The 21,199-nt window shown below is 35.6% G+C and overlaps 2 protein-coding genes across 2 annotated transcripts in view; one reads left to right on the top strand and one right to left on the bottom strand.

Annotated features, from left to right (window-relative positions):
• dpr8 (defective proboscis extension response 8) overlaps nucleotides 1–21,199 on the top strand; it is a 245,019-nt gene that overhangs the window by 127,731 nt on the left and 96,089 nt on the right. Inside the window, exon 3 of the mRNA XM_067785894.1 lies at nucleotides 5,681–5,891. Within this exon, the coding sequence (XP_067641995.1) occupies nucleotides 5,681–5,891 (211 nt within the window). The remainder of the gene's footprint in view (nucleotides 1–5,680; nucleotides 5,892–21,199) is intronic.
• LOC137251406 (antigen 5 like allergen Cul n 1-like) lies at nucleotides 18,042–19,903 on the bottom strand. The gene is made up of 3 exons (XM_067785897.1): nucleotides 19,702–19,903; nucleotides 19,229–19,629; nucleotides 18,042–18,406 (listed from the first exon to the last, which is right to left on the bottom strand). The coding sequence occupies exons 1-3, from the start codon at nucleotides 19,849–19,851 to the stop codon at nucleotides 18,157–18,159; spliced, it is 801 nt and encodes a 266-aa protein (XP_067641998.1). The 5' UTR covers nucleotides 19,852–19,903; the 3' UTR covers nucleotides 18,042–18,156.

Below are 21,199 nucleotides of genomic sequence, written 5' to 3'. Positions count from 1 at the left end.
CCCTTTTAAAATACTCATTAACACCTTTCATTTGATTCCCATATCGTACAAACACATTCTATAGTCACCCTGGTGTAGCATTATACGTCACACACTGTATTGTATCATTATATGCCACACCTACTGTAACATACTTGCGGCTTTACGCATAACAAATTCAAATATATTTTAGTAATAATCATATTACAATTATTGAACTAACCCAGACGACACGGAATGCCGAATATGAGACACATATCACAGTTAATAAATTATACATATAAACACACAACCCATTGTAATAAACATACAAACATTCAACTAATTGTGGAAAAATACCAAAATATTCAAACTGATCTGCTGACGCTGCAAATTGTACAAAACTACATGTATGGAGTTATGCATACAAAACTACATGTATACAAAGACTGTATACAAACGTACATGTATGCATAACCCATTTCCTATGTACTTATTTTTAGTTATTAGTATTAAGATATTCATGAATGTATAGGTTAAGTAAATTAGTATAAAAGACAATAATTTATTCAATAAAGAAGGTACTTAATGTCGCACAATCAAACGTGCAACGTCTTTCAATTACGAATATTTCATGGCGATCCTGCCAGCTCAGAACAAAAATCAGCACAACTGCTAAAACGTTCTGACTGGAGAAGATCCTGCCAGCTTGATCTCAACTTAGCTGAAAATTTGCTCATAAGCAAAATTCGCTAGATCTTGCCTGGACAGAGATCCGGCCATCTCACAAACAACTCACTAACTGCCAAGAATTTGAAAAGAAAGGACTAAAGATCCTGCCAAACTAAAGTAGTCCTGAACGTAACAAGATACAAAGAAAGAAGATATTTTACGCTACAAAAAGGATTCAAAAAATTTTTTGCTAACATCATCAGGAGCTGAACAAATTAAAACAAAAATCATCAGTTATGAAAATTGGAGCAAATCAGAATCGAAGGATGACTGATCAAGTAAACGCATAAGCGAAGTGGAATAAAAAGGCAATAAGGAGAACGGATCAAATAAAAACATAAGCAAGCTTGAATAAAAATGACGGATCAAATATAAGCAAAAGAGGTGGAATAAATGTTGGAAATCTTCAGCAACAGCAAATTAACGGCAAACTACATCCAGACCGACTAGGAGTTATAAATATTTAAGTATACATTTTTAGAATCAATTGAGCGGCCTCAGGGACGCTAAACCATTAGCAAAAACGAAATTTTTTGCTTAGAATTTTTTTTTTTTGCACTCTTTAAGCAGGATATTAAAGAAAATTAGGTTTTTAGAAAAAACAATTGTATTAAACATTGGATAAATTTTTTCAAAAAAAAATTTTTTTTTTCCCTCTAAAATATAAAGTAAAATTTCTTTATGGAAAGGAAGTAGCAGAAAAATTTAAATTTTTTAAATCCAAAAAAAATTATCTTAAATTTTTATAAAGAATATGTTAAAGTAAGTTGGAATATTTATAATAATCAATCAACTTCAAACATTTCACCTAGCCTCTGGAGAAATCCCATAAATATTTTAATAAAATTTAAAAATTTAAATTATATAGTCCACTACTATGCAAAGAAATTTCTCAGACTTTCCTCTCTATTGGTGGGACGAAAATACCCGACATACTAGGGACCTACCCAAAGAGTTAGAGAGTTTAAAGAAATTTTGGAAGACAATAGGTATGAAAAGGAACCCACAATTGAGGACATTATAAACCCCACTACCAGGGTGCAAGAAATAATGCGTATGATGAGGAAAGTGTTCCCCAACAATTCCAAATGTTAGTAGCACCTGAAAAAATAAAAAAAATAAAAAATTATGAAACAAAATATTTAACTTCTTATTTAAAATAAGAGAACTTTCAAGATGTCTTGGTGGACAAAAATAGCCCAAGGCATCATGGTAGCCATAGCTGGCTACGAGGTAGGTAAAGAAAGATCTGAAAGAACAGATAACAAGATAATCAAGTATGAGCCACCAACTAAGGTAAATACAGAAAATACTCCGAACATCGCAGATGTTTGGTTAGCAGTTATAGGTTGTGTATTCATGCTATTGATCATCACAATAGCAATGATGCTCAAAAACTATATGAAGCACAAATTTAGGCAGGTAAAACCCGCCACAACTCGTATCTAAGAAACACCAGTTTTTGCAAACCATTACCTAAACCAAACCCAAAGCTGAGGAAGAGCGATAAACAATTCAAATAAATCTCAAATAGTAAACCTAAAAATGTCACAATCGACAGTGAAGGCAACCCTACCTAAAGCGAACAGCAAATCAAAAAATTCGCATAATTCCTTTGATGGCTCCTGACAAAATAGTCATGAAGCAATATAAAATTCTAGGACAGTGGAAATAGGCAAAAACTAAGAACAATAAAATTTTAAAACCAGCCCATAACAACAAAAAGAAAAGAATGAAGAAAAGTCACAAAGAGAACCTATAAAAGTATAAGTGAAGCGCTATATAAATTTGCAGCAATAAGACATGTCGCGCTCCTAAAATGGTAGCGTAAGAAATACAAGCAACCTGATTGTAGATGATAAAATTGACTTAGGACAATTACTTATCAGGCTGTACACACGTTCTACAAATGCCAACAATACAGGACTTGGTATTTACATGAAAAACACAGTTGTCCTCAGGGACAAATTGGTGAAAAATAATTGATTATTTACTCGAGTAGGCAAATGTAAAACTATAATTGATAGTTCTCTAAAATAGAATATATGCATTAACCAAAGAGGTTGTGCACGTGACAAATCCCGGTATAAAAATAAAAATTAATTCTTCATAAAAGTTATGACGATTCTGTCCTGGTGGCCGCCGCAGAAATCACATGACAAATAAGATCAAAAATATTGCTGGAAAATAGGGAAATTATTAAAAATTTAAAGATACGAAAATTTTTTTTGCACCCACTGTACATTCCACTTATCCATTAATAAAACTACCCCCCTCTTCATCAGCAACCTCCTCTATAATATATACAATTTATTACAGATTTACCTAATTATGAAAAAAAAACAAGGTCAAGTGAAAAAAAACCCTAGGTAGATAAATAATAAAACTTATATACATAGAAAAATTTCGATAAGAAAATAATTTGCATAAGTTACTAAATAATAGTAGGATAAAAATGGTAGGAACTATAAAAATAATTTAGAAACTAGTAATAGAAGCAATAAATAAAGAATTTTTAGTCCATCTAAGATATCTCTTGGAAATAATCTAAAAATAAATATTCCAATCTACTCAGTAATAATTAGTATCTAAGCAATTGAAAACAATTTTTTTTTCTGCTTCATATTTCCATATAAATATTAGAAAATAATTTCAAAAAAAAAAAAAAACAAGCAGATTTTAGATGGGTCGACACATTTAAAATCCGGCAATAAAACAATTGTATAAAATTTTAATAAAATAAATAAAATAAACAGTATAAATAAAATAAGCGAAATTAAAAGATTTTTCTTTCTCTACAATTTTGAAAAATAAATGGACTTATACAAATATATATATGTAAAAAGTAACAATAATTATAACAATAAAAATAGCAAGGTCAACAGATCAAAAGCAAAGCAAACAACCTCTTTCACTACAATATCAAATAACAATAAAATATCAAAACAATTGAAAATATGACAAAAAGTCTTATACAATTGTTCACAAAACAATTATATAACACTTTTTTTCTAAGGTGGATGGTGTAGCATTATACGTCACACACTGTATTGTATCATTATATGCCACACCTACTGTAACATACTTGCGGCTTTACGCATAACAAATTCAAATATATTTTAGTAATAATCATATTACAATTATTGAACTAACCCAGACGGCACGGAATGCCGAATATGAGACACATATCACAGTTAATAAATTATACATATAAACACACAACCCATTGTAATATACATACAAACATTCAACTAATTGTGGGAAAATACCAAAATATTCAAACTGATCTGCTGACGCTGCAAATTGTACAAAACTACATGTATGGAGTTATGCATACAAAACTACATGTATACAAAGACTGTATACAAACGTACATGTATGCATAACCCATTTCCTATGTACTTATTTTTAGTTATTAGTATTAAGATATTCATGAATGTATAGGTTAAGTAAATTAGTATAAAAGACAATAATTTATTCAATAAAGAAGGTACTTAATGTCGCACAATCAAACGTGCAACGTCTTTCAATTACGAATATTTCACTGGTCCACCTTTATGGCGATATCTCGAAAAGGCGTCCACCTATAGAACTAAGGATCACTCCCTTTTAAAAAACTCATTAACACCTTTCATTTGATTCCCATATCGTACAAACACATTCTAGAGTCACCCCTGGCCCACCCCTATGGCGACATCCCGAAATGGTGTCCATCTATAGAACTAAGGTCCACTCCCTTTTAAAATACTCATTAACACCTTTCATTTGATTCCCATATCGTACAAACACATTCTAGAGTCACCCCTGGCCCACCCCTATGGCGACATCCCGAAATGGTGTCCACCTATAGAACTAAGGCCCACTCCCTTTTAAAATACTCATTAACATCTTTCACTTGGTAACCATGTCATACAACCACATTCCAGGGTTACCCTACCTGGTGATTTTCCCTTATTTTGTCTCGAAAGCTCTCAGCATATTCGGTTACACCCGAACTTAGCTTTCCTTACTTGTTTTATTTATTTTTATTTTTTAAGTGTGCCAATTTTGTTTATTTTCATAAAGTGTCTGTATAGCGGCAAGCACCGCCTTCGTGTCAAATTTTAACACGATACCTTCAACGGATTTCTTTCAATCTATTCTGTGTCCGAATTAGCTAGCGTACCGTTCGAACGGACGGAAGGACATGACTCAATCAAAATTTTGTTCGATGCTGATAATTTTAATATAACGAAGCTTATCCTATCTCAACTATTTTACACCATTACGTATTAACCTATATTCAATAAAAGTTATAATAGACTTGTGTTCAGGCATACGCTGAGTTTAAAAAAGTGTGGGTTATGAAAAGTTATTGTGAAAACAATGTGTGAATTGGTACTCTGATATTTTGCAGTAAAAAAAGAAAACTAGCAGAAATCTGAGAACATAAAATTTTATTTTTTTTTTCATATCACCCAAAAATCCAAACAGATGTACATAAGTGGCCAATGTCAACTTTGTAACGTATCTATCTACAATTCATAGCAAGGAAACCTTAGCATCCAGCATACATTGACGTGAACACAAATAAAGTGGTAGCTAAGCAAACCTCATAGAAATTCCTGTCCAAGCAATGCTGAGTGTTCACTCAATGGAATGAAGTGGCCAAATTAAATAAGACAAGTGTGACAGAGGCATCTCTTATACGCATACCATCACTCAACACGAACACAAACATATACCCACATGTTTTCGCTTTGACATCCATGCTAAAAACGACCAAAAGATACATGTAGCCATACACGTATATATATAAATGGGATGGCAAAAGTTAATTCCTTTACAAATGTTTTTAATATATTCTCTTTGGAAACCGGCATACACTCATTTCTCCACTCGCCGTTCAAATTTCGGCCTTTTTTGTTTGGATTCGTCAACTGAAACTAAATTCAGTCACCCATTAATTTGTTTTCACTTTTATTTTTTATCTTTTCATCTTTTTTTTTAGGTCTCCTGGGTACGTCATCGTGACATACACCTGCTGACTGTTGGTCGTTATACTTACACATCAGATCAACGTTTTGAAGCGATGCATTCACCTCATGCCGAGGATTGGACGTTACGTATACGCTACGCACAACGCAAAGATTCTGGGATCTATGAGTGTCAGATATCAACAACACCACCGATCGGACATTCCGTTTATTTGAATATTGTTGGTAAGTTTATGGTAGTGTTTAGATGCTGCGGTATTTAAAGACAATTTTCGCGACCTTATGACGGTCGTTAAAAACTGTACCGCGGGGAGCAAGAAAATCCAGTTATGATATATGCTGTATCATAAATATTTGTATACATGTCTCATAGCCTGTCCTTGGGAGCGGTCCCTTAGAAGAGATTCGCAGTTACTGTGGTTTCACTTGAAATGCGAGCGGGGCTTAGTTTTGGGGAAGTTGACAATAGAGCATTGAAGCTATGCGGTCTTTTCTCCGCTGAAGTTGACAATAAATTATTCCTTTAGGAGTTCTGCGGTCTCTGTGTTGAAAAGTTGGCAGTAAACGTCGTTCTTGGAGGCTTTTTTGGCAAGTTCTTAACGACATATTTACCTATTCTAAGCCAAGCATGAAGTTTTCAATTGATTCTTTTGCGGAAGATCAAATAAAAGGCTGTGCGATGATATCTGGTGAATGAAAGTACGTAGATGCGTTTCGTAATTGAAATAGTTGGGTATGTGCTCACTCTTCTTTTTGCAAATGCTTGTGACATCGGATCTAATGCAAAAGTGATTAATATCTAAGACTTCATTTCGTAGACGTGAACGGACATTTCAATTCGATGTGATGAAAAGGCGTGTAATTGTGATGAAGGTTATTCTGGTTGTTCACAGCCTTGATTGTACATCCGATCACAAGCTAGTTTTGTACCAACGATCGGTATTAAAATGTTCGGCAGTGAACATGGAACCTTTGTTGGGCCGATAATAATGCAGATAGGTCCGTTGTGCATTTAACAGCGTCAGGCATTTAATATATCGATTTCCGCTCCGAAAACTGTGCATAATTTTGACATGCCACGTGTAACCATTCCTACCTGAGGCCGAATATCACATACGCGGATAATTTTTGTCACGACCGGGGAGAATTTAACAGTGCGTCTCGATTCATTTGGGAAAAGTAAGTCATCTTCGATGACCATGAGATCTCTTAATTTGGCTTCGGTATCTTGTCGCATCCACGTATGTCTTTTGTAAAGTTGCTTGAGATACTCATTTTTCCAGCGGCAACTAATTTTCTGGTGTATGGTTCTCCTTTTTTGCAGGTTTTTAACTATCGGCTCGTTTATAGAGAGCAATAAAATGTTCAGGCGTCAACCTCAGCATGTCAGTGGGGTCCAGGGAGTTTTCGTAGCCATTCTGGGCCTTTCCACTATTTTTCGCATAAGGTCAGATCTTGTGGATTACAACCACGGGTACCGAAGTTAGCAGGGATGTCGATACTCGATACATGCCTCCAGGTAGCTTTGCTCACATGATCGAAAATGTTCGCTACATTGATTTCCCAGGTGTGTTAATTTCTCTAGCCACACTGATAATATAAAGGAGTCTGGTCGGATAAATAGTTTGCTTGACTGCTATTGCAGTTCCAACCAAACTTGTTTGATGGGAGTAATACGGCTCGTCAGAGTGCAAATCATGGTAGGCTGACAGCTCGTGCGAGCGGTGCTTTTCTCTTATCGGCAAGTGGATGGGACGAGAAAGAGGTTTCAATAAGTTGAACGAGGAGATAAAGGCAGGTGCAGTAAGCTTTTTCCGAAGCACCTGGGAAACCTTGCAGTTGCACATGGTGGTTTTTGGAGAATAGAACACATCGGGTATGATTGTAGTTGATTAATTGTAGTGAGATTGTGGCGTAGCATTGTTCATTTATGAAGTATCCCGGGTTTGACGCCTGCATCCCAATCGGTTCCTTCCATTTTCATCTGTTGAAGGAATGTTTTCGCCGTGATCATTATTGGCGTAAGCCATGTAGTTTGTTGTTATTAACTGATATACGGTTTCAGGTTGTTTGGGATTTGTAAAGTTACACAATTTACTTAATTTTATGTGCATTCTCATTTTAAAATCTTAAGACTTTTCTAACTTTGAATGTCCGGTATTTAAACGTGCTTCTTATTCTTAACTTTTTTTCACACGAAGTGATGGCGGCGTACGTGATAAAAGGAATTCGTAAAATTCATGTCCCAGTGCCCATTAATATTCTAGACACAGTTAAGTGGTTATACGACAACGATAAAACATTTGAAGTGCTGAATTAATGACATTCTTTCTTGATTATATAAAGAATTGTGTGTTAAATTTCTCTTTGAAGATACAGCAAACAAAGAAGCAGAAGACAACTAGAAGTGAAAATTGCTTCAACCCACAATTTTCCTATTTTACAGCGTACAAGATTACAATTTCTAAGGGAGATTAGGTTGAACGTTAGCCACGAGCAGGGGATGCTCACCAAGAGGACACGAAGGGTTATTGTGCTACCGCATAACCGCGTTGACATAAGCAATGCCATATTTAGAGCCGTTTCGTGGCAACGATACAAGAAAGGTTTTCCAGTAACTTGAGATGTATTGTATGGACTTTCATTCAGTGATTCATCAAAACCCCAATCACCATTGATAGATGAGCCTTTGTAAACCCAAAAATTTCAGCAAACTGCTACCTATAAACTTTTACGAAAATGGTCTTGCTACCACGCAAGAGAAAGAGAATGCCTAGCGTTCGCTTAGCTTACTCAAAGCCCATTAATAGAGGAGGAGACCTCTAGTGATAAAACCTCTAGCCATCTATATTCAGTTTAGTTCTACCTATGCGTGTAAGAAGATCATCGTGACAGTTGTCAGATTTATTGCTTCGTGGCGAAACCCAGATGATATAAATATTTAATTAGTTTCAGAAATTAGTATCAGGAAGCGAGGTAAGGCGTCCCATGCCACCATCGATCGCGCCGCAGATGAATTTAGGGCTTTAATAGCAAAGTTGCATCCCATCCACCGCATCCTTAATTGTGGCAACCTTCGCTTTAAAGACGCTGCAGTAATCAGGCAACTTAAACTTGCGGCTAACATCGATCTTCTTACAGAAAATACCTTCTCCAACCTCCCTGTCCCATTCGACCCATCCGTGAACCAGTTAAGCAGTCCCCTGCCCTATTAAACTCTTTTCACATCCTTCTCTCAAGGCAATGACTGTTCTGAACTTGCACAGGTGGCAGTTGTTATCTCACAACAGTTTGTGTTGTCTGGTATTAAGTCAAGGTTGCAAAGAAAGCTGGAATACTCTAGATGTAGAAGCTCATAGTAGAGGTAACGAAGCCTGATCAGTAGCTGAGCCGCAGCTGCCTTGCCAGCAATACCCACCCAATGTTTGATCAGCCCGATATTCAATGCCAACGTAGGCGTTGTTCGAAGAGCGCTGCTGGTACCAACTTGTGCTGTAAGTTGCGCGAAGATGTATATAAATAAATTTAAGACGCGATAACCTCCGAAGAGATTTTTTTCCGAGCTTTTCTTCTGATTTCCGCCGTGCTCCTATTAATTTTGCCAACAAATTGGCGGTACTTGACCTACTTATTTTGCACCGACAGCTTATTTCCGAAATTTGCCTTTGACAATTGTTGGCAGGTCATAAGCTTAGGCCGCCACTCCGCAGCCACTGCTTTCTTGCTCCACTAGAAAGTACCAATCACAACCTCGAGTGAAAGATACTAAAGACCAACTCCCGTGACTTAACAATCGAATGGTAACCTTGGTAATCCTGTTCCGTATGTACAGATCAGTAAGCCTATCCAAGGGTTTTAGGAGAAACGTCGAGATACTGATTGGTCAGAAGTCCTTAGGTGATAGGTGAGAGCATTTAGTGGTCTTTGGAGTAAAATAACGCGATAGAAATTTATTGTAAGATCATAAATGCAACCATGTCAACTAGTTAATAGAATAAGCAAAAATACATCACTGTAAAGGAAGAAAAGATAGGATGGTGGACTTCGGGTTTATTATTGGATTGACGGCTGAAGAATAAAGTATTAAGATAATTAATCCGGACATTTCTGCTGTTTTATTAACCATCGAAGGTAGAAATTACATCTCAGGTGTTTTAACGAACCTCGCGCACTATTATAAACAACTATTTTGTAAAATGGATGCTCGAGAAGGCATTATTAAAGTTTTAACTGAGAATAATGTGGATTTTCCTCCTACTGCCAAGATTATACAATTACGCAGATTACTGCGAAATATAGTAGGCGTGGGAGATAAAAGCTCCGCAAATACAATGAATACCACTCCGAACACAAATATATTGGAGAACATTCCGGACGAAATGATTGAGATAAACGCTGCCGTTTCTATTGAGTCCTCTGCCACCATTGCCGTTACCGTCATTCATACTGCCGCCACTGCCGTTCCAACTGCCTCTACTACCGATGTTTTGGTTGAATTCAATTCAACACCTGCTGTTCACGATGTTTTTGCTGCCGCCCGATCAAACTCTGCCCCAATTGACGCAAGAGCCACGACCTTAAGTGTGGATGACGAACTGGTGGCGCTATGAAAACATATGGAAATGTTAAAATTAATGAAAGAAATCGACGAGCTAAGAGCTAGTACTGGGGTACAACAGCAACGTAGACTAGATTTTGCCGATAGAGCATGCTATGCCCAAGTTCAGTGGTGATGATATATCAGTGACGGTGGGACATTTTCTTCAAGATTTCGAGGAAGTAATGGAGTCGTCAAGAGTAGATGAACGATTTAAATTGCTGGCTTTTCGTCGCTGCCTGGTGGGAACAGCAAAACATTTCCTTGCCACCACCAAAGCGTTAAGCTATGCCGAGTTAAAAAATGCCCTTACGACGGAATTTGACGTGCCGATATAGAGGAACGTAGTTTATAAGATGTTGGCAAGACACAAGTGGGACAAAAATAGGTAATCATTACATTGCTACATTCTATTGTTGCAGGCAATAGGAAAACGGGCAAACATATGCGAAACAGAAATCATCGATTTCATAATAGACGGCATAGGCAATGTAGTGCCAAATGCACATCTACTGTTACTGGCAAATACACTTAATGAGTTGAACGCATGAGTGAGCCGTTTTCAAAGAAAATATTTCACAGTAGAACCAGACTAATAATTGTTTCAAATTAAGTTATACTGTATCGAGGTCGATTACAGTGTCAGATTGGCCGAGCGGTAACTCTGAACACAAATAGCGAATTGTATTAGATTAGGTATTAGATTAAGAAATGTACGATAGGGAAGATTGAAATTAAGTTATAATGTATCAAGGTCAATACAGTGCGAGCTGTAACTCTGAACACAAATAGCGATTTGTATCAGATGAAGAAATGTATGAAATTAAATTAAGATAATGTATCGAGGTCGATACAATTTCAGGCTGGTCGAGTTGTAAGATCATAAATGCAACCATGTCAACTAATTAATAGAATAAGCAAAAATACATCACTGTAAAGGAAGAAAAGAGAAGATGGTGGTCTTCCGGTTTATTATTGGATTGACGGCTGAAGAATAAAGTATTAAGATAATTAATCCGATCCCTTCTGCTATTTTATTAACCATCGAAGGTAGAAGTTACACTATAAAGTCTATTAATTCGGAAAATATGTTTGGCAGTCAAAGTGTCTACTTGATATATGTAGATTTGGCTTTCGGTTTCAGTACTTGTTTGTTTTTTACACAGTATTTTTTTGTGAATTTTTATATAGATGCCTTCTTGTAGGTGTCCTAGAGGGCTCTTCATATGTTGACGTGGAGTGCTTAGAAAGGAAACGCGATATTATTAGAAAGAAGCACACGAGTAAAGTTTAGAATTCAAGCATGCAAAACTTAAAAGTGAAATGACGCTTAGTGTTCAGAAAGGAGAAAAGACATGACGCAAAACACCTAGTAACGTGACCGTGATTGTGAAAACATATCAATATCGACTTTCTTTACTTGTTCAAGGTAATAGCTCTTAAATGGCTAACGGTGAAATAATGCATTTCTCATATCGCGTTTGGGTGGGATAACGTTAATGAGGCCTTTGAGGAGAAGAGGTGGCTTTTTCAATGATGACTTTTCGGTCTGCTATCGATTTATTATCGATGTGATTTTGAAAACATCAAAATTTTTATCAAATTATTATTGATTGTCTATCGAAAATTTATAAATTTTTTTCAAAAATGTATCGCTATATTAAAAAAAAGTTATCGACTTATTACCGAAAAGTTACAGATTATTTATCGATTTTTTATCGAGAAACAGTCTACTTTTTTCAATATGTTATCGATTTGTTATTTGTTTTTTATTAATTATAGATTATTTATCGAAAAGTTGTCGATTGGTCGTCGATGTGCTAATGACAATTGTTACAGTTTTTATTAAAATATTATCGATTTTTTATTAAAAATTTATCGATTGTACTATATTGCAAATCGAAAGTCATGCGGTAATTACGCCTTTATCTTCTTAAAATGTACTCGTCATACTTCTTTGTACACCCATTTAAAACTGATATTTTAGTCATAATAAATTTACCCAAATACCGTTTAAATGCCAACAAATGATTAAGCGCAAATATATTTAAACATCATACATATGTACATATATCTAAATCTAAAACAGTGACTACGGTCACTTGCCGATTTGCAGAGTAGAGAACAAATTTTCATGAAATGTTACTTTGAAATGTTGTTTGCGACACGCTTCAAAGAATTTTCGTAAGCTTAACTAACCCCACCACTAGCGCCCACACACGCAACGTCATTGAGTACTTGACGAGTGGCAGTTAGCCCAACAGTTTATTAGCCATATTGCTCGGGCGCAGTTTATGCAGCTGTTGACCGCGTGATGGCATACGTTTTTCACAACTTTTGTTTTGTGAACATAAATCCATTTTGCAAAGCCTGATGTCAGTTTTTATTTTTAACAGAATACTCGCCCTGTCGGTTGGTCAGCAACAAGGTAGTCATAACTGTAACAAGTGCTGCTGTAACTTTTCAGCCTTGAACTTTTTTCGTGTTTTCCATTTATGTATGCACCTATAAGGGATGAAGATTTTCGAGATTTTTTGCTTCCCGGTATTTTCGTGATCTGAAAGTTCAACCCAGGCATACCGTGATTATCCTGAAAATGTGGAATGTATGGATTTTCTTATTTTTACTAAGCATTAAATCAGCCATTTTATCCAAAGAGTGTAACAAACGCGTTAGAAAAACGCTACTAAAAGCCATTTCGTGGCAACTTTGGTTGAAATCAATTGTTTATTGAACGAGTAAGCTGAATACGAAACTAATACCGCTGGAAAACCGGCTCTCTTTAAACGGTTTTATTCAGCTTGACTCTGTGTAGCGAACAGAATTTTGTAATTGAAATTTAAGTAACTTCCCGTTAAGCTACAAGCTTGAGACTTGGAATATAGTTCAGAACCCGATAACACGGCAATAATAAGAAAAAAACCGACAGGTTACGCTTGGATAGAAATGTTTCAAAAAATCGTATTTGTGGTCCGATTTAGCTCATATTTGGAACACATAATACATACATGAACAGAAATCGCTTTATACTGGTATTTGTGGTCCGATTTGGCTTACATTTGGATCAAATATTACATACAGTCTGGTAGAAGTGCCACCAGAATACTTTGGAATTCGAGGACGGACAAGCATACATGGCGCAGAGTCGAGTAAAGTATTTGCAATGATTTTGTGTTGAGGACTGTTACAAATTGTATGGAAAGAGTCCTTGTAATAATGAGACACTAAATGAATAAAATAGAATGAGAAATAAAAGGCAATTAAATAAAGACTAAAAAGTTAAAAATAAAATAATAAAAAAAATTTTTAAGTTAAACGATTTTATTGAAAACAATACTTATATGAAGTAATAATACTACTAGAATACAGAAAATAATTAGGTAGGTCCTTGGTACTAGTCATCACACTCATAATCAATCTATGGCGCTGATCAGACAATTAAATAAAAGCATTGGGCGCGTGAAATTTCCAAAAATGTGAGGCGTAGAAAAACCTGATTAAGGTTCAGTTGGTCTTACTTATGACTATTAATAGAAATTTGACGCGTCCAACGCTTTTATTTAATTGTCTGACCAACGCCCTAGATTGATGAGGGGTATGATGAGTAGTACCTAGAACCTACCTAATTATTTTCTAGCTTTTAGTATTATTATTACTTAATTTAAGTATTATTTTCAATAAAACCGTTTAACTTAAAAAAAATTTTAATTATCTTATTTTTGATATATTCGAACTTCAAAGTGCAAACAGACATGTTTTTTTTAGGTACATTTGAGGTTATATCACTACTAGAACTTTTTTTTTTAATATTGCTACTAAGCCCGAGGGCACCGATTCTACTTTTCAAAATACATTTTGAGGCTTAGGAAAATCTTTTTTAACTCCTGAGTTAAATGAGTTTGGCGAATTGGTTAGTGCTCGGATTTTTTTTCAATATCTTGATATCAAAATTTAATTAATGGTATGGCCTCATATCTACCTAATAAATTGCGTTTTTGCACTTTTCGGTTTAAATTGTTCAAAAACTTGAAGTGTGGGGATCGTTTTGACACTAGACTTTGACACTACGCCTAAGTATTCGAGAAAATATAATTCTGGTTCTTGATAAACTATTTTTATTGACTTTTTTCGGCCTATGAATTAATGTTAAAATGCCATTTTCGTTAAATCCATGAACTTTTGGGACTTGAAAAAGACCGGGTTCATCGTCCCTAGTACCTACGCATATCCAAATTCACGGATGTATATATGTAAAACTGTTACCGATGTTTCATTTCTGTACCTGAATTTTGACAGAAAGTTATATTTTTTGTTTAGTCTTTCATAGAACTCTCTGCTTTGGTTGTTCTGCAGATTCATATTTGTGCAAACAAATTTGTTGTTTATTTTTTTGTTTTGCTTTTGCTTTTTTTTTGTGTTTTGGTTACTTTGATGATTCCCTTGGGCGCCATTTTTAGTTTATAGTTAAATATAAGTCAAGTTTTTTTTGCGTTTTTATTTTTTATTTTTGCTATTCCAAACTCCTGCACACGTACATATTTATGTACATACCTGAGAGATCCAAAAAGTGAAACAGTTCTACAAAGTGGTTAAATAAATCACTTTCTAAAGAGAGTGAGCTATTCACTGTAGATACATCGACATTTTACGGCATATTTTCGTGTGTGTGTGTGTGCTTAGGTGCTTGCATACATTATATGTATGTACATTTACATCATTTCTCGCTTTCGATCTTCATTTTACTTTTAATTTTTCCACCTACATCATTCGCTGCCAAATCTATTAACTTTCAATTTCATTAAACAGCGGGAAATGTTCACAAAATTTAAGATTTCACACGTACTATTTTACAAACTGTGCTTTATGCTAATATCTATTTTTTGGTAATGCATAATAAACCACGGCATAATTGAGACAACTTTATTGCTATTTTTGGTGAATTTGATGTAGCAGCTAGTCGCTCTTTTTTTTCATGCTTTTTACCGCACCTCTGACAGGCTTTAAGTGTTTGCGGAAATTGAAAATATCAATTTAAAATAGATTATATTTTGTGTGAAGCCATTTCGTTTATATTCACTATGCTATTTTACGTTGAGTTATATTATCCTATTGCGGCCACCGTCGTGTGGTACGGAGAGTTTCTGGGATCATGTTCCGGACAAAGCAACACCGATATTAAATGCGCCCCGCAGAAAAAGTAAAAAAGGGCCACGACGCAATTGATAAAGGAGCTCGGCTCATATCTCCTCGGAGGAGAATTGTGGAAATTTTAATTTGTTTTCTAATATATTGTAACGAATTTAGGGAAATTTCGCTTATTTGAATCCTTCTGATAACGTTCGAATCGCTAAACTCTTGAATAAATCATTCCAATATTCTATATTGCAAATGGTCTTTATTAGTTCACTTTGGGAGTAGTACAATTATTCTACACAATTATACTTCACCTCGCAACTGACAGCGTGTTTAAATCAAACTGATTGGTTATTACTCAGCTTGCACGGCTTTTATACTCTCTGTTGCCTCACCCGCATATTTCTCCAAAGGCCTAGACGTTTCACCTTCTTGAACTCTTGTATCTCCTGCTTGGTAATTAGTTATATGCGTGGGTAAGAATTTCGGCTGATGATTATATGTGTTTGTGAGTATGTATTCGTTGCCTTGTATGTATGTGTGTAATTTGTTCATGAACAGAAGAGTGGCAGCTTGCTGTATTGTTGTTGTGCCTTTATTTACTAACAACATAGGGATGCTAAAATTCGCCACAATGTTTTGACGAATATTATCAAATTCTGCACACCACTTTGCCTCTAAATATTCGTGAACAAGTTAAACAATATTTTGAACCTAACTTTTGTCGATGAGAACCGCATAACTTACTTGACTGAATGTGATTTTCCTCTATAGAAATCAGAAATATATCACGCAGCATTATCTTTATCTACAGAGTTTTTCGAACTAGTGCCGAAAAACAATATTAGATGCCAATTATGACTCTTGAGACTCTCTCATATCTCACTTAAATGTTCTTGATAAGGTTTACAGATTAAGGTTTACAATAAGTACATTTCTCGAGTTGAAGATGAGTTGAAAGTTAATATTAAATCTTTTTGGAACTATATTCATTCAAAGAAAAGTTGTTCTAATATGCCAACCTGCGTTAAATATAAGACATTTGCTCAAATTGTTTGGTTGATTCGTCAAATTTTTTGCAGAATTTTTTAAATTTACGTTCGTTGCAGAGGCGGATAATTTTAATAACAGGTATTTCACTGCTATCCCCAAACTTTTAGACTTTGGGTCTTTGTCTGTATATGAAACCGATATTATCTTGGGTATATCCTCCTTACGGTCCTCAATCAAAAATGATAAATTGTCTTCTTTTTTATTTAAGAAGTGTAGTATTCTCTTTGTATGCCATTGTGCCACATTTTCATTTTCGATTTCAAATGTAATTGTTGCATCAGTTCATGAGTGTCGCGATCTTGGCGTAATTTTGACTCATCTTTTACTTTTGGTAATCATGTTAAATTTCTCATACCAAAGGCTTATACCAAATTGGCTTCCTTGCGACGATACGCCTAAGATATAAAGGACCGATATACCAGGAAAATCCTATACAATGTGAACAAAATTGTAGTAAATTTTTATATAAAAGAAAAGAATATATAGAGTGAAGTTTTTTAACAATTGTCCAATTGATTAAATACAGAAATAGAAAAGCGCAAAGTTTTTATTAAGATAAGTTTGCAGTGATCAACGCCGTTTCCAGCAACCACATCGTCACCATCAATTCACCACCGCCATCGTAACCATCCGCAGTAGCCATTCATCCGCATCCCGTAATAGGAGCCATCCCTCAACAAATGCCTTAGTGCGTTTAAAGCTAGATTATGCTTCAGTCATCAGAAATCCGAAATACCCTTCACACTCTTTAAAAATTGAAGGAATTAAGCGCAAGTTCATACGATTTGCTCTTCAACCTCTACACTTTGTTAATCCCCTGCCACCCAACAATGCTAGATGCATGCTTACCAATATCTTGCCACATGAAGTTAAGCATTTTATTCAAAACGCAATGTTTATTTTTGACTTAATATCCGGTGCCATTGACTCTTCAGATCCATTCGGGCAGTTGACTTTCAATGTCCCTAACAGAGCTGTCCGCTTTCACAGTACATTCCGCGTTGAAGCGCTGCATTCGAGTTACTTCAGTTTCGCACCTCTTCTAAGAGGCCTTGTAGAATTTAATCGTCTATTCAAAATCTTTGATCTGGGCTTTTCCATTCCAAGGTCGCTGTTTAAAGCACGCATGGAGTCTTATTACTTATCTCAGTAAACCTCACAATAAAATTCTTAAACTAGTACTAAGTTGGCCTGTAATCTAGACAGTAAGGTTGTTACTATTAGATTGAATGAAGATATATGAAATACGAACTCTTCTAATAATTAGTTTACTGACCCAGATGATTTGGGGGATGTGTAACCCAAGCCCTTCAAGGGATTGCCTGCTCAATTTATAGCTTTTCCAACCGAAACACTTATCAAGCTCACCTATTCTGTTTACTTGGCAGGCGAGGCACTGGCGACCCAAAGTTCCTGACGGAAAAAGGGGTCTAAATGACCTAGAAAGTTCAACTTGGATATGTAAAATTGTTTCCGGGATGGACGGAATAGTACCTTAATGATGCTTTTTTCAGAAACGTACCGGATTAATATCCCAGGACCATCAACTTCGATAAAGCTCTTTAACGCTACAAGAAGGATAAAGTGAAGCTTAGTACTAATTTTATTTAAAATTTAAACAAATAATTTTTCTTTTTCACAAATCTTTCACCTTATTTTCTATAAAAACATCATACATTGCAAGTTGGTTTGTCGTTGTTGAGAGACTTAGTAAACATTAGGGTCGAACACCTCTTTGGTTGAACATAAGAATGGATAGTCAAAATTCGTGCCAGTTTTACATTGTGAGCCAGGTTCACGACCTGAGCGGAATATTGGCTTATTGCAGAACAAACGACGGGCATAATTACATGTGAAGAGCACAGTCACAGTAAACCTATCTTCGAAGAGAACAGCAGCGCAGCCGACACGGTTATTACGATCCATAACCATTTTGGCAAAACGTTCAATTGATTGTCTATAAGAAAAAAGTAGAAATCAAATTTTAGTTTAAAACAAATTTTTCTTAAGGTGCTTTTCCACTGATATAGTGGAGACTAAAAACTAAAGTTTTTTCAACTCTTGGCGCGTTTTTTTATCACACCTCCATCAGGGAGTAGGATCGCATCTACATTAAACTCGTCTTTACGCTTTTTCACATTATCAGCAGGGAGCCTGATTTGTTGGTATATAAAACTTGTATCTTCCTTAAACGCGTGTCGATACTTTTTCACATTTTCATTATGAAGTCTCATTTATTTGTGCGTAGAGCGCTTGCTTTTTATGATCTTAATCAGGGCAGCTGTTTTATTTGTACATAAAGTAATTATTATTTTTTCAACCTGTTTTGACGTTTTTTCAGACTTTCACAAAGCGAGTTCTATTTATATGTATATAATATGGGTTTGTATGCATTTTTCACCAGGAAGTCACCCATTTGTTTTTATATAAAACGCGTTTTGGTGCTTTTCACATCTTCATCAGGGAGTTCGATTTATTTTAAGGTAAAATGTATATCTTGGTGAAACGCATATCTTCAGCAAACCTCGTTTATTTCTACATAATGCGCGTTTCGATGCTCTTCAAATTTTCATCAGTGATTCTGATTTTTTCGTACATAATTCCCTGTAGCAGATGCGAAATAATTATTTAAACATATAGGACTTATTGATTTAGGTCTCAAATGCATCGTAAGAAAAACCCCTTAAAAAATCATTCAAATTATTCACTGGCTTCAAGCTAACAATTAAAAGTAAGAACGCTTTTATAGAAAAAATTCATATTTGCATATTCCACTTACTTTCCTGGTTGGTACGATTTGGCTGCAGCTTGGTTAAAATGATCAGATTCTTTATACCACTCATCGCGTATATGCTTCTTAATATCATCATAAAGTGTAGAGCAATCGCGTCTCGATTTATAATACACCCAACCAATATTTTGACCGAGCGCATTGTAACTTGCTGTCTTAAAACATTTTTCTTCTTCTTTAAGTATGGTACATTGCTTTACATTAAGTTCGGCGAAATATGCCAATTCATCATCCCATTCCAAGGTAGCCATAGCTATTGCTGGTCTCAAATATTTTGAGCCCTCCGCAATCTCATTGCGATAATAATTATGTTCGTGTAAGAAAAGTTGTTTGAATTCATTGGTCATTAATATCACTTTAGCATTTGGTGGGCAACGCTTATGGAATTCCTTTGTCGTTTGGAGTATAAACAAATTTTTTAGTTTTTTTTTTTTTGTTTCTAAAATACATGGAAAACTTACGCCATTATGTTTGCATGCTAGGACATGCTCTTCCCTTTGACCACTGCACGTATATTCATCGCTGCAGTAGTTTACATCAGCAAGGCTTCCGTTCACAATCGCTGGAAAAATGTATAGCAAAGCGGGAATTAAGATATGTTTTAAATTCATTTTTCACCCAACTCTACTTAATATTGCACTTGAATGATGAACTAAATACGAATATGACAAAAAATTTGCTTAGAATACAATTTGGACTCATTTATATAGCTCACGCCCTTCGGTAGTACACGTAAGAAACATCAAAAAAAGTTCCCTACAGCTGTACAAACAAAAATTTGTTTTCGTTTACTATTAATTAGTACTTAACATATCTTGAACAAATACTTTTACTTGGAAAAATTAGGCTGATTTTTGTGATATTTTTTATTTGCAGTGATGCAAACCGGTTTTTCACCGGTTCGGATATCCACTGTTGTCTGTCAGTAGTGAAATTGATGAAGAAATTTCTAACTAGAAGAACTATCTACGGCACACTCCCAGGGGTGCTCCCGGAGGAGGTGTACTATCCCCTCCACTTTGGAGCTTTGAGTATCTTATTACTGGCATTAGAAAGAAGCAATTGTGAAGTTATCGTTAACGCCAATGACATCGCTATAACAGCAACCGTGAAACATCTTCATACTCTGGACGAGCTACTACAGACCGCACATATCCTCGTAGAGGCTGATCCCGTTCAAGCGGCCTCATAGCGAATCCTGAGAAGACGGAAATGTTTATATTCACCAGACGCGAAAAAATACTACGTTTTAAATTACAGCAGTTATACGGGGCCCGAAATTTCATCAAAGGCCAAATACCTCCGGGTAATTTACACAACAAACTGAGCTTAACAAACATGTCGAGAGCAGATCCAAGAATGCCATAACTGCATAACCCGCAGTGCCGCAGCCGTAGGTTAGTTGTACACCACGGTACAGTCATCAGTCACAATGCTTATACCAGGGATTCTACCCCTACATATCTTCAACACTTCCTCATTGGACCTGTATAGTAAGTTCCAGGCAAGTTGTAGTGCCATTAGACTTGAGGCGACATCAGATTTGGTCATACTACAATTCTGGAAAGCATACCGGAAATCTTTGCTTTTTGGCGTGCTTTATCTTCGAAGAGATTTAGACTGAGCTTCTTTTACAATTTGCGTCGTGCTCCTTTAAATTTTCCCTACGAATTGGCGGAATGGCACCTGTATGCCGATCCCAAACGATAGCTGTAACCTAGAAGAATTTTCACTGAAAATTTTTTTGATGGAAGAAATACACTCACAGACAGAAAGATACTACTTTTCTAATTGAACACAGAACCTTCGATATTTTGACGAAGCAATAAATTCAGAAGTTTTTTGGAACGAAATTTAGTACTGTTATAAAATCAACCACGAAAGAAAGGTTTGTCTGCGAAATTGGGGCCTTATAATTTACCTTAATAATTTTGGGCGGTGGTTAAAAGTGTGCTGGCA

Source organism: Eurosta solidaginis, chromosome 4, assembly GCF_040869045.1.
Source record: "Eurosta solidaginis isolate ZX-2024a chromosome 4, ASM4086904v1, whole genome shotgun sequence".
NCBI classification, from domain to species: domain Eukaryota; kingdom Metazoa; phylum Arthropoda; class Insecta; order Diptera; family Tephritidae; genus Eurosta; species Eurosta solidaginis.
The sequence above is the reverse complement of the archived record's forward strand: the minus strand, read 5'-3'. Positions and strand labels throughout refer to the sequence as shown.

What these genes read in the sequence shown, in the direction of transcription:
- LOC137251406 (XM_067785897.1), bottom strand. Translation starts at nt 19,851, where the DNA reads ATGAATTTAAAACATATCTTAATTCCCGCTTTGCTATACATTTTTCCA. An exon ending in TAGCATGCAAACATAATGGC is followed by an intron (nt 19,630 to 19,701) that starts GTAAGTTTTCCA and finishes CAAACGACAAAG; the next exon opens with GAATTCCATAAGCGTTGCCC. An exon ending in AAATCGTACCAACCAGGAAA is followed by an intron (nt 18,407 to 19,228) that starts GTAAGTGGAATA and finishes TTTTTCTTATAG; the next exon opens with ACAATCAATTGAACGTTTTG.